The sequence below is a fragment of the Penicillium malachiteum genome (genome assembly GCF_028827825.1).
Source record: "Penicillium malachiteum strain IBT 17515 chromosome Unknown utg000002l:1.0-8849297.0:1.0-8852440.0, whole genome shotgun sequence".
Lineage (NCBI taxonomy): Eukaryota > Fungi > Ascomycota > Eurotiomycetes > Eurotiales > Aspergillaceae > Penicillium > Penicillium malachiteum.
Window position 1 is genome coordinate 3,077,470 of NW_026643095.1, and position 12,623 is coordinate 3,090,092.

At 46.9% G+C, this 12,623-nt stretch overlaps 4 protein-coding genes across 4 annotated transcripts; 2 read left to right on the forward strand and 2 right to left on the reverse strand.

Moving 5' to 3' along the window:
• Nucleotides 1-433: 433 nt before the first annotated feature.
• Nucleotides 434-3,035, forward strand: N7483_004201 (DNA cross-link repair protein PSO2; the record flags this gene model as incomplete). Its single annotated transcript, XM_057087638.1, has 2 exons — nt 434-1,372; nt 1,428-3,035. The coding sequence occupies 2 exons, from the start codon at nt 434-436 to the stop codon at nt 3,033-3,035; spliced, it is 2,547 nt and encodes an 848-aa protein (XP_056947467.1).
• Nucleotides 3,036-3,731: 696 nt separating this feature from the next.
• N7483_004202 (cytochrome P450) lies at nt 3,732-5,359 on the forward strand (the record flags this gene model as incomplete). Its single annotated transcript, XM_057087639.1, has 2 exons — nt 3,732-4,024; nt 4,111-5,359. 2 exons carry the CDS (start codon nt 3,732-3,734, stop codon nt 5,357-5,359), a joined length of 1,542 nt encoding a protein of 513 aa, XP_056947468.1.
• A 699-nt stretch (nt 5,360-6,058) lies between these two features.
• optB (small oligopeptide transporter, OPT family) lies at nt 6,059-8,657 on the reverse strand (the record flags this gene model as incomplete). Its single annotated transcript, XM_057087640.1, has 3 exons — nt 6,059-6,254; nt 6,365-6,833; nt 6,962-8,657. The coding sequence occupies 3 exons, from the start codon at nt 8,655-8,657 to the stop codon at nt 6,059-6,061; spliced, it is 2,361 nt and encodes a 786-aa protein (XP_056947469.1).
• A 1,337-nt stretch (nt 8,658-9,994) lies between these two features.
• On the reverse strand, nt 9,995-11,022 carry N7483_004204 (WD40 repeat domain-containing protein; the record flags this gene model as incomplete). Its single annotated transcript, XM_057087641.1, has 2 exons — nt 9,995-10,692; nt 10,899-11,022. 2 exons carry the CDS (start codon nt 11,020-11,022, stop codon nt 9,995-9,997), a joined length of 822 nt encoding a protein of 273 aa, XP_056947470.1.
• Nucleotides 11,023-12,623: the final 1,601 nt, after the last annotated feature.

Here is a 12,623-nt window from a genome sequence, read left to right on the forward strand (position 1 = left end):
TCTAGTATACTTCATTTCCATCAGCGCATCTGCAATATGCAAACAAAAGTTGGAAGGCCTACGGGGGGGTTCACTAGGCCTGGTTTTCTCCATTATGTGTTCAATACCCTTTCAATCATCGAAATTTTCAAACTAGATGTATTCACTCTCCAATACTAAATTATTGTTCTCTGATGTAAGTCTAGCAGTTGTCCCTAACGATCCCATAAAATAGGTCATGTGACTACGTGTCGCGGCTCCACGCGGTCCAGGGATTTCCACACGCCACTCGAGCAACCAGGTTTCTTATCAAGACATGGTCGATGATCGGGGCTCCAACATAGTCCTTTGTACATAATCTACGCACGGCGTTTACTTGAGCAACTATTGCCCCGGTCGCTCTCCGCCCATCCCTCGAAACGATCCCATTGCCTCTCTCCAGTTTCCCTCGACAATGGCCGGTTCAAATACACGGAAGGCGTCCACGCCCTCCAAGGCGCCTTCCAGCGGGAAATCATCTTCGACTAAACGAAATAAGAGCATTTTAAATTTCTTCCAAAAGACCGACTCTCCACAAGGCGCTAAATCGACCCAACTTCGAATGTCGCAGTTCGTTACCTCGTCTCGATCTCCTAGTTCCGGCCGCGGAACACCAGCAACCAACGGCCCAAGACAGGATACCAACGAGGGGCTTTTTCTAGAAGACAAGAAGGCATTGGCGAGGATGCATCAAACGCCATCCAAGCGTGAAACAGAAGACCGTCCACGCTCTCACACACCGGACGATATCTGGGGCGAGGGCGATGATTTCATGGGAGGGAACGATGGACGCTACAATGAGAATGAGTCCTCAGTAAAGCGACGAAAAGTCAGCTCAGCGGATGGATCAATGCAAAACGAACAACCCGAAGATGAGACCAAACCCGTGAAGTCTTCCATCCCGCCCAAGAAGGCTACCAGTGGACCATTTATCGATGAATCGGATAGTGAGGATGACCTGGATGCGTATCAAGACATAGAGGAGACGACCTTGCCCTCCAATTTCAATGCAGATCCTCTAATATCACGCTCAAGCAATGGCGACGCCACTGGAAACCCATCTGCCGACGCAGAGCAACCGCCATTGGTAAGAGAAGCCACCAATTATGACGATAATGACGAATACGAGAATTTTGACGACTATGAAGGAGAAGATGAGTTTTTAGGAGACGAGTTCCGAGAGCAAATACCCGACAATGAAAACATGGATGGCCTACCGACGGAGCTTTGTCCTGAGGACCTTGTTCTGATAAAGGAAATACAGGCCCAGGAGGATGAATCAGTGAACATGCATATCGAGGACGAGCCTGCCTGTCCATCGTGTATGGGACCGCTGGGGGAACTTAATGAACAAGTAAGCGCCCTACTACTCATGCTTGAACCGGATCTGTATTCTGACTACTCGGCAGCAACGAATGATACATGTAAACGATTGCTTAGATGGAAAACCCAACACGATACCTCTATCTAAGCCAAAGCCAGTGGCAACTGCATTGAAACCTTCAGCCACGGTATTCCAATCAACGAACATTAATGCAGGCTTAACAAGACTTGAACGAGCTGCCGTGGCTCGGCCTGCCCAGCGCGATCCCTACTCGCAAACCAAGCAAGCCAATTCATCTGCATTCTCTAAAATGATGGCAGGGAATGCTGAGGATACCGCATGGGCGAATGCGGCTGCACATGAGGTATCCTCCCGTGGTAAGCAGGCCTACCAGCGGACTTGTCCATTCTACAAAATCATGAATGGGTTTTCAATATGCGTGGACGCCTTTCGCTACGGGGCTGTGGAGGGATGCAATGCCTATTTCCTCAGCCACTTCCACAGTGATCACTATATCGGACTCAGCAAGTCCTGGTCTCACGGCCCTATCTACTGCAGTCGAGCTACGGGTAATCTTGTCCGTCAGCAGCTACGTGTAGATCCCAAGTGGGTTGTAGATCTGGATTTTGAAACCACCACTGAAGTTCCAAACACGGAAGGAGTCCAAGTTACTATGATCCAAGCAAACCACTGTCCCGGCAGTGCCTTGTTTGTCTTTGAAAAAAACTTTGGTAGTGGACCGAATATCCGTCGACAACGCATACTTCACTGTGGTGACTTTCGCGCGTCGCCCGATCATGTCCGTCATCCACTCCTCTGCCCAAACCCGATAAACCCTGTGACTCGTCAACCCAGACAGCAGCGGCTCGACCAGTGCTATTTGGATACTACCTATCTCAGCCCAAAATATGCCTTTCCTAGCCAGGAGAGCGTGATCACAGCATGTGCCGAGCTTTGCGTTCGTCTGAACGAGGAGGCAGGCGTAGGCTTGGAATTTGGGAAATCCGGAGCTGGTGGTTTGATGAACAAGTTCTTGTCATCAGTCACTAGTAATGGTCCGAAAGAGAAACCACAATCTGGCGGCCGCTTGCTGGTGGTAATTGGAACGTATAGCATTGGCAAAGAGAGAATATGTATGGGAATTGCAAGAGCCCTGGGATCCAAGATCTTTGCTACACCACAGAAACAGCGCATCTGCTCCTGTCTCGAAGACCCAGAGCTATCAGCAATGTTGACCAGCGACCCGAAAGAAGCGCAAGTGCATATGCAGACTTTATTCGAAATTCGCGCAGACACTCTGGCCGACTACCTGGACTCCCTCAAACCTCACTTCTCTCGCGTGGTAGGCTTTCGGCCCACTGGATGGTCGTACCGGCCCCCCGCGGGGCGAATGCTGGAGAACCCGCCCGTTCCGACTGTACTGCGTGGCGAACATTGGAAGACGCCGTTCACAGTTGAGAATCTCACGCCGCAGCGCGGAAGCACACGGGAGAGCTCATGTTTCGGTGTACCCTACAGCGAACATAGCTCTTTTCGGGAACTTACCATGTTCTGCTGCGCGCTACGAATTGGTAAAGTGATACCCACGGTGAATGTGGGTAGTCAGAAGAGTCGAGATAATATGAAGATTTGGATGGAACGCTGGGAAGGGGAGAAGAAGCGAAATGGATTATTCCCCGTGGAGGAGTGGTGATGATGCCCCAGCCACATTCATACTATTCATTATCAACTGTCTAATACCAATCTATCGATTTTCTTATTTACAAACCTTGGAATCTATCAATAATACCCCACAATCACTTGGTGGCGCTCTCTTCATCTTGCCTAATGTAGTAAAATGCTCCTATGCGGGGGGGCAAAGTGTGTGATTTCATCATTTCCAGCACTTTATCTGGAAGTCCCACAAATTCTACAATTTGAATCAATCAGAATGCTGAAATTATTAGTCTAAACCCCATCTCCATCGCAAATCCTCGTGACATGATTTGTCTAAACATCCATGATAGCCGAACCCGAAGTTCGGGGTTCAGACCCGGCAACTATCACTCATAGTAAAGATGGCGGGACCCACTCTATTTCTTCTTCCCCAGATACCGAATTCCTTCCCGTTCATCACCTTTACCCTCGGGGATACCATCATGTCCCAATACTACCCCAAAAAGCATAAATACGGCTGAAAATCATCAATTTGAACTTCTTACCTTCTCTATCTATTCAACTTTATTCGACCATCAATTGATCTATCCTCTGAAATTCAGCTATTCAACTTTGTAAAGCTTTCAGGGTCTTTCCCCGGCTTTCGGCTGATCGACGTACATCTCTACCCTATTCTGGGCCTGAGCCCTACTTCTCTTCTTTCTTTTCCCTTTTTTTCAAATCACATCTCATCATGCTTGTTTCAATTGAGAACCTCCCCTACTTGGCTGCGGGATTATTCCTAGCCTACTTCCTTGTCCCATACCTCCAACGGTCTCGACTACGGGATATTCCTGCTCCAGGTGTAGCTGCATTTACCAACTTCTGGCTACTACTGCAAGCCCGTCAGGGTAAGCGATACCTGTCTGTGGATGCAGCCCACAAGAAGTATGGCAAGTTTGTGCGCATTGCACCCAAACACATCTCCGTTGCGGATGACGAGGCCGTTACCGCAATCTATGGACACGGAAATGGATTCTTGAAGGCGTAAGTAGCCCATTTTATGAACTACAGAGTCAAGGCTCTCAAAAATACGATGGAAATCAAAAATGAACAAAAACTAACTGTCATAGCGACTTCTACGACGCCTTCGTCTCTATCCGCCGCGGCCTCTTCAACACCCGGGACCGCCACGAACACACCCGCAAGCGCAAGACAGTCTCCCACACGTTCAGCGCCAAATCCATCGGCCAATTTGAGCAATACATTCACGGCAACATCGAAATGTTCGTCAAGCAATGGAACAAGATGTCCGATATCCAGAAGAACCCCAAAACCGGATACGCCTCTCTAGACGCTCTGAACTGGTTCAACTACCTCGCCTTCGACATCATTGGTGATCTCGCTTTCGGTGCACCCTTCGGCATGCTGGAGAAAGGAAAGGACTTCGCTGAGATGCGCAAGAGCCCCAACGAACCACCCAAATACGTCGCCGCGATCGAAGTTCTTAACCGTCGTGGTGAAGTCTCCGCTACATTGGGTTGCATGCCATCTCTTATCCCCTTTGCCAAATACATTCCTGATAAGTTCTTCACTGAGGGTATGGCCGCTGTTGAGAACCTAGCTGGTATGGCCATTGCACGTGTAAGCGAGCGTGTTAAGCCAGAGGTTATGGCGAACAATACCCGTGTGGATCTCCTGGCCCGACTTATGGAAGGAAAGGACGAATCGGGAAATACACTCGGTCGCGAGGAACTCACTGCTGAGGCTTTGACTCAGTTGATTGCTGGTTCGGATACCACATCTAACACTGCTTGCGCAATTCTGTACTGGTGTCTCCGTACACCCGGTGTTATTCCGAAATTGCACAAGGCTCTCGATGAGGCCATTCCTAAGGATGTGGAGGTCCCTACTCATGCTATGGTTAAGGAAATTCCTTACCTCCAATGGGTTATTTGGGAGACTATGCGAATTCACAGTACATCTGCAATGGGATTACCGCGTGAGATCCCTGCTGGTGCGGCACCTGTTACTATCTCGGGACATGTTTTCGGACCTGGTGATGTGCTCAGTGTCCCAAGTTACACTATTCACCGCAGTAAGGTGATCTGGGGACCTGATGCCGAAGAGTTTGTTCCTGAGCGATGGAGCCCTGAGCGCCTTACCCCCAGACAAAAGGCCGCCTTCATTCCTTTCAGCCATGGACCTCGTGCTTGCGTTGGACGCAACGTTGCTGAGATGGAGCTGCTTGTCATGGGAGCCACTGTTTTCCGGTTGTTTGAGTTCCAGCTTGAGCAGGACTTCCCTATGGAGACCCGGGAGGGATTCTTGAGGAAGCCATTGGGTTTGCAGGTTGGTATGCGCCGGAGAACTCGTGCTTAAAAAGGTGGTTTTTGAGAAGGCCCTCGCCTGATGGAATGGCGGTATTTATGCATTTTGTTGATGATCTGTATGGCGATTATGACACCTGTACTCGACGCATGTGATCTTACTACTCTTTAGGAAATGCTTCCGTTTGCTTATATCGAGGCAATTTACTTTCAATTTACCGTTCAAATTTCAAGTTTCACATTGATCCTCACGCGCCTTAAAATTCAATCCGGCCCTGCAAATCGATGATTCGGACTCGGAGTCTAGATGGGATTCAAAATCTTTAATTGCACATGTGCAACTGGCAGCCCTTGGCCCTTTTATTCTACGAAGAGTACAGTCACAGTCACAGTACAGTGACCTGAAGTGCTGGGTCTTCGTACTACTACTAGGAATAGTAGAAACTTGAATTTGGGAGATATCTCGAATTTGAAAACCCAGTTGGAATAATGACCATGAATGAGGACGTAGAAAATCAACAAAATTTGAACGATACCTAGCTGAGCTTCTAGTATAGCTAAAAAATTCAAGTTGCAACTTCAAGCTCAGATCGGCTGTGAAATGAACTACCGCCACCCTCCACCGGAAATGATAAATGCGAAATGCGAAACGAAGAGATCAAGCGAATAATATTAAAAAGATCATGAACCAAGATAAAACCAAATAAAAGCAGTTTAAATCTTTGAATATGCAAGTTCTCGGGTGTAAGGATCACCACTTGGAAGGGCCAAACGTTTCACCTGGAGCGGGAATCTTCTGGATGGCTTGGCCGGTGGTATCCAAAGTCCCTGATGCAATTCTGGTGCCCCACCAACTTGGAAACTCGGTATTGGTCAAGGTGAGGGTCAAGAAGATCACGATTGTACCGATTGTGAGACCAATATCCAATCCGGCAGATACGATGTAGCTAAATAGAGATACATGTTAGCAACGGCAAAGATATATTTTCGACTCGAACCGACGGAAACATGACCCGGAGTCGACGCGGAAATGAAACAAATATCAAAGATTACATACTTGTAAGTCATCCACCAGCCTCGGTAATGGTTTCGGATAAACTTGTTGAAGATAAAGCCAAAAATTCCCCAGGAGAAATAGTTCAGTGGAGTAGCGGGTGGCATCAAGTTTGCGCCAGAAAAGATTATGGGCGCAGAGATGTACCGAATTGGACTGCGTGGGAACATGCGGGCTCCAATGTAGAGTGCAACGGGGAAGACAATGCCGGCAACCCAGAAATACACCAACGAAAAATAAATCTGACCTCTGGAGAGCATGTGCTTGGGTCCAATCAGTCCCCAAATTACGGAGGCATTGAAGAAGACCCGACCGTTGGGACAGGTGTAGTGATTTTCCTGTTGGAGGGTGCAGATATCTTTGATTGTCCCCAGGGCCCAATTAGTCGTTGCAATTTGGACAAACGACGCCCAAAAGCAGGCGACCATCTGCGCAGCGAAGGTAACACGTGGAGGGACCTTCATGTAGTGGCCTAGAAAATAGTCAGTAAGTCATCCTGCAGAGATGGGACGTCTTGAACAGTACCTAACTTCAAGTCTGATAAAAATGAAATCCCCTGCAGCATGGTTATATATCCATATGTCTTGAAAAGCATCATACCCATTGGCCTCCCAGGCTGCATAAAGCCAAAGATGAACTCAGTGATAAGGTTTAACCCAATAGATATGTTGGTAGTTGCATAGATAATCGCAAGAGGAAGCCACCACACAATCGAGATAAAAATTGCAAGGAAAAAGGCCCACCAAGTCAAATGAGTGTCATAACCCTGGGTTAGACCAAGTCCCACCCCCAACATGACCAAAGTGACTGTGCCATACCACCAAAGCGGAATGGGCTTGAATCGTGCCATTAGTCGGCTGTGCACATCTTCTGCCTCACGGCCGACATGGCGGAACCGGAACCAGATATCTGGGCCGTGGAAGAGGCCACAATGAACAAGTACGGCTACGATGCCAGCAAAGCCGAGCCCGTAGTTCACCATGTACGCGGTTGGAAGGAACAACGGCGAATAGCTTTCATACTTCTGCGTATCCAATACGAATTCCGGCGTAATAATCTTAGAGACATTGTACCTATGACCCGTATTGTCACGAATGCTTGAATCCATGATGGGAAGGTATTCAGCGTTGAATAAGCCCGAGTAATGAATGGCAGGGGTCACAATCCAGAACCATAGAACCATCCCAATCAGCGTGTTCGCAATCGCATGCCAAGGTGCAATGAGAGGCGAGAAGTTGAATCCGGAGATCTGTGTCCAGTCAAATGTCATTGGAATCAGCGAAAGCCCTGTCATGCCCCCAAAAAGCTGGTTGATGACCACACTCTCAGGCTTGATCCAAGTTACCCAGGCAAAGATACTGAGAAACGGTGCGATGTAGCCTGGGAACCAATACCAGCAAAATGATCCCAGCATCACCCAGAGAAATAGTCGGTATCGACCGATCTTCCACCCTGAGGCCATACGCGGATCACTTTCTGAGTGGTCATGCAATGCATTGAAAAGTGAGGTATTCACAAGATTTGTTGGCCAGATCATGGCTGCAGGGTCTACCAGGTATTTACTGAAGAACCCTGATAAACCGAACCCAAGCATTTGATTGCTGATGCACAACAGGAGCTCAAATGCCCAGCCCCAGCGCTGACCATAAAATTTCCGTTGTGCCACAATGACATCAGTAGCATAGGCAGGCCCATTACCGAAACTGGCATTCGCCATGATGACAGCAATGACATGTTCCTTCTTGCTGAACCGACCTGGGTTCGTGTTGCACTTGATGCCAAAGAAGCTGAACTCCTTGCTCGGAATCCATTTCTCCCAGGCTTTGCCAATGGGGTACACAAGGACCTGAACAATGTAAATCGGAATAATGATATAAGGTTGGCGCAAATAGAATAGTGCGTTCAGTGCGGACACAATGGTGGTAAAGATAAGCCCAAGAATCCAGGCACGAATGGTGTTGCTATGACCTCCTTCATCGATATTGAGAACGGCAGCGCGTACTTCAGGATAAGGAGAGTTGTCCAAAAGAGCATAAGCCAATTGAGCTCGGTTTTGTGAATCTGTTGTGGTCAACGCGTCTTGAACCTCATCAATTACATCGTCGGGTAAGTTGAGGTCCCAGTGATGGTGCTGCTGTAAGTCATGGAGCTGTTGCTCCAATTCATCGGAAGCTTTCCCGCCAGCTACAATATCAGAAACATGATGTTCAGTGGGCTCTTCTTTTCCCTCCATGATTTTCAAAGGATAATGGTTCATATCAGGTCTGAATTCGGCATCGTGGGTGATGTCGTCCATGATGACCGCCGGGCGAAATTGAGAACGTTCTCTCAGATTGTTAATGACAGGGAAGATTGTGGGAAGGGATCAAGGTTGAAAGTTGTAAGAAGAGGAAGAAGACACAACTAGCTCTCAAGATCGAAGAGATGCTGACGAGGTCCCTCTTTTCGTCCGTAGCCAATACCTAGACGAACGGTGAAACTGTACCCTCGCACACCGAGTGTGGGGAACAGACTATGGGGACCGTTAGTAGGGGAGGGTTTTAGAAGTGAAAAGACCGAGAAGTCAGGAGTGTGAAGGTTGTGAAAAATGATGGTGCGCTTGAAGTGACATCTGGGGAGAGAGATGTAGGTTGGAAGGAAGGACGATGGTAAGATATCGATGGTAAGATATCGATGGTAAGAGCAAGAACCAAATGAAGCGTTGGAAAATGATAAGGCAACTTGAGGAGAATAGATGCAGGACAAAGCTCAAATTAACGACCCTTGGAATTTCCGAAATGGCAGTGCTGTAAGATGTCGAATGTTAATCTTGAAAGTAGGAGAATCTCGGAAGGAAAAGGAATATAAGATGTAGCTCAAATTTGAATTATTTCCGATTCAATTTGTCGATCACTGAGTCAATTTTCACTGGTAGTATTATTTCGACTTTCAGGTCTCCAATTTGAAGAGACGGACCTTACAATAATTAGGATAGATCTTCTCAAATGTTAGATGTTAAATCATAAACTTGGAAGCTTTTAGTGTTGTACACCCTTTACTGCCAGTGACAGCCTGAGGGCTGCCCATATATGGACCAGAGCAAAGTCACAGTGCTACTAGTACTAGGTAGCATGGCTAGGTACCCAGTATACATCCATAAAACTGTAAAACTGGGTAGTACTACTATGTGTAAGCAATTCAAGACAAAATGGACTCGAATTTTCAATCTTGGAAGTGGATCATAAGGTGCAATTCATGGGGGAGATCGATGTTCATACTAATATCGCCGGCGGTCAATGAAAGAACATAAATGCGACCTCGGGACTCTGACGCATAGAGCACGCACCAGTTGACCTGGGAGAAAAGATTGATTAGATGATACAACTAGTAGCCCCATCCATCTCATACATAATGTGATTAATGCGACTCGGAATCATATTACACAGAAACTCGCAGTGAAGTTTCAACTTGAATGTTTGCAAATTTTGGTTTTATGTCACGAGATATAGAAAATGTCAACTTGGAATGGAACTTGACTATATAATTCTAATGTGGACGAATACCTACAACAAAAACGTTTCCAGATGGGTAGCCAAGGGCAAGGGTCCCATTTTGAACAGCCAAGGCGCTAGGGAAACGATACTCAAATGGAACTCATAACACATTCTCACCGTCCATCACGATCCATTCACCCTCTTTAGACACTTGGTTATGCCTGGATGTTGACATATGGATGGGCAGGTCGAGGGGGGAGTTAATGGGTATGGAGCCACGGTTGCTATGTAGATAGAAACCGTCCTCGGAAGATTTGAGACTGTAAATGGTGTTCTTGAAATGCATGATTTGTTTCAATGAGCCCGTGGCGATGTCCCAGAGGCGCACTACGTCGCCGTGTGAGCCTGATGCCACTAAACGGCCATCTGGGGAGAACGCCACTGCGCTGACCGAAAATCTATGGCCCTCAAGCTTTTGTTGCACGGTGCCTGTGACGGTGTCCCAGAGGCGTACTATTTTATCATCTGAGCACGACGCCAATAAACGGCCATCTGGGGAGAAGACCACTTCTTGGACCGTACCTTTATGGCCCTTAAGCCTCTGTTGCTGGGTGCCTGTAACAGTGTCCCAGAGATAGATTGTTTTATCGTTTGAGCTTGATGCCGGTAAGTGACCATCTGGAGAGAAGACCACTGTATTAGGGTTACGATGATGCTTAAGCCTTTTCTGGGTGCCTGTAATGGTGTTCCAGAGACAAACTGTGTTATCCCATGAGCCTGATGCCACTAAATGGCCATCCAGGGAGAAGACCACTGTCTTTACTTGATTTTCATGCTCAAACTTTTGATGTAGAGTACCTATAACAGTGTCCCATAGACATACTGTATTATCATCTGAGCCTGATGCCACTAAATGGCCATCTGGAGGGTGTCTTTTTGGGCTTTATTTAATTGATCATAAGCAGCTTTCCATAGGTCTTTGGGCTCTGTAGAGTCCTGCACTTCGGGTTTTTGTGCGCTTTGCTGAGTGATTGGAGCTGGTGCGGATTTACTGGTTAAATTACACTGCATGTCACAGATGTTCTTCGGGGCGGATGTATCCTGGAGCTTGGATTCAGGGGACTTGAAAGGGTGTTTCAGCCGTTCTTTTACACGTCGACGAAAGCCTGCTTGCCCACTGCTCTCCATCTTTTATCAATTTCGAGAGGATGTATCTTATCCGACTGTGGTGGCTGGGAGGTTTCTTCAAAGTGAAGTAGAGAGGTCGTCGTGCGCCCTCGTCCTTGCCGTTGACAAAGGTGAGTGATACACAAGGCAGGGTATGCAGACACACACTCCAGTTGCGTATAGTGAAAAAGGGCGTGGCGAGGAAGATTAGGTGGCCGTAATACGATGTTGAGAAATATTGATTGAGTTGAATAAATGGATCCGTAGAATATGCTTTCTGATACTCATCAAGGCGCTTCAACAATGTTAAGGTGTTCGGACCGACCCGTTCTTGCCAGTGGAACCATCTGGGCAGTCATGATTCCCAATAGCGCCCACCTGGAACTGTTGAAGTCACGTGTAAACTTGAAACCGGGTGGAATCGTATGGAAGTTCCCCTATGCAGGCCCCCGGAGGATTGGGGATTTTGAAAATGGAGTTGATATAATGAAAAGTACAAAAAAACTGTAATCAAACTATTGTATCTGTCCAGGTGTGGAACCTTGGAAATATTTTCCGGTATATTATGTTCCAAGGTTAATATTATGAAAAATGTTGAATTAGTAAATTCTATCCATTGATATTGGAAAGAGAGTTTATGTACGGCGGTCCATAGCGGCCACCGCCCGGACAAAATTAAATCTCAAAATTTAAAACGGGCAGAATTGTAAATTACTGTAATATCTCTGTATAGGGGCTAATATCTACACCGGGGCAGGGTCAGTGGCCTAATATTTTTTAGTTGAAATAAGTAACCTTGGAACCTGAATATAAATTCAAGTTTTGAGGGGGAAAAGTAGTACATATTCTGTAGAGGAGAAGTTAACTGGTGTGTGTGGATTATCGGTAGGGGAAGAAGGAAATCTTTAAATGTTAGAGAACTTGAAGGCTATAGGCACTGTCCAGTTGAAGGATCGTGTTCTAAGGCTTTAAACGCTGCAAGGTTCTAACTTGAACTTCTACTACGGAGTACTGGGAACCAAACTAAAATCTTCACCTCTTCTAAGTTAACTATTAAGTTTAAAGCCATCCATATCAAAGTTTTCAACTTGAATATTTATATCACCCAAATAAGCCATTATACTACATAAGTTCTCTTCAACTGAACTAGCATTTCAGTACTCTGTACCTACCAATTTAAACATTTTGAAATCACCTGGGCAGACACTGTGTACCATATTAGGAAAGCGGTGTATAATAAACATCGACGGGACGATACAAATACTGGGGCGGTGAATCAGAATTTCCTAATTGGATTATGTCCGGGGGGTGGCCGCTATGGACCGCCGTAGTTTATGTGTCCACGGGTGCGGCCACAGCTCACTCAAGTGCTGGGCATGTGCCTATTTTGGAAGCGGTGGCGGATGATAGTAGTAAATCTGGTAATAATGGTTTTCTGCCGCTCGAAAAATCATTCCGAGCATGCCCACTTGGTTTTTTTATATGTAATTCCCAAACAGTCCTGGAGGCATGTGAGCTGTGGCCGCTATAGCATTCCGTACCAGGGAGTCCTCGGGCTTCAAGTTCTAATGCTGCCCGGGCAGCTGTTTTCCTTTGAATCATACCCGTATATTACACGATGC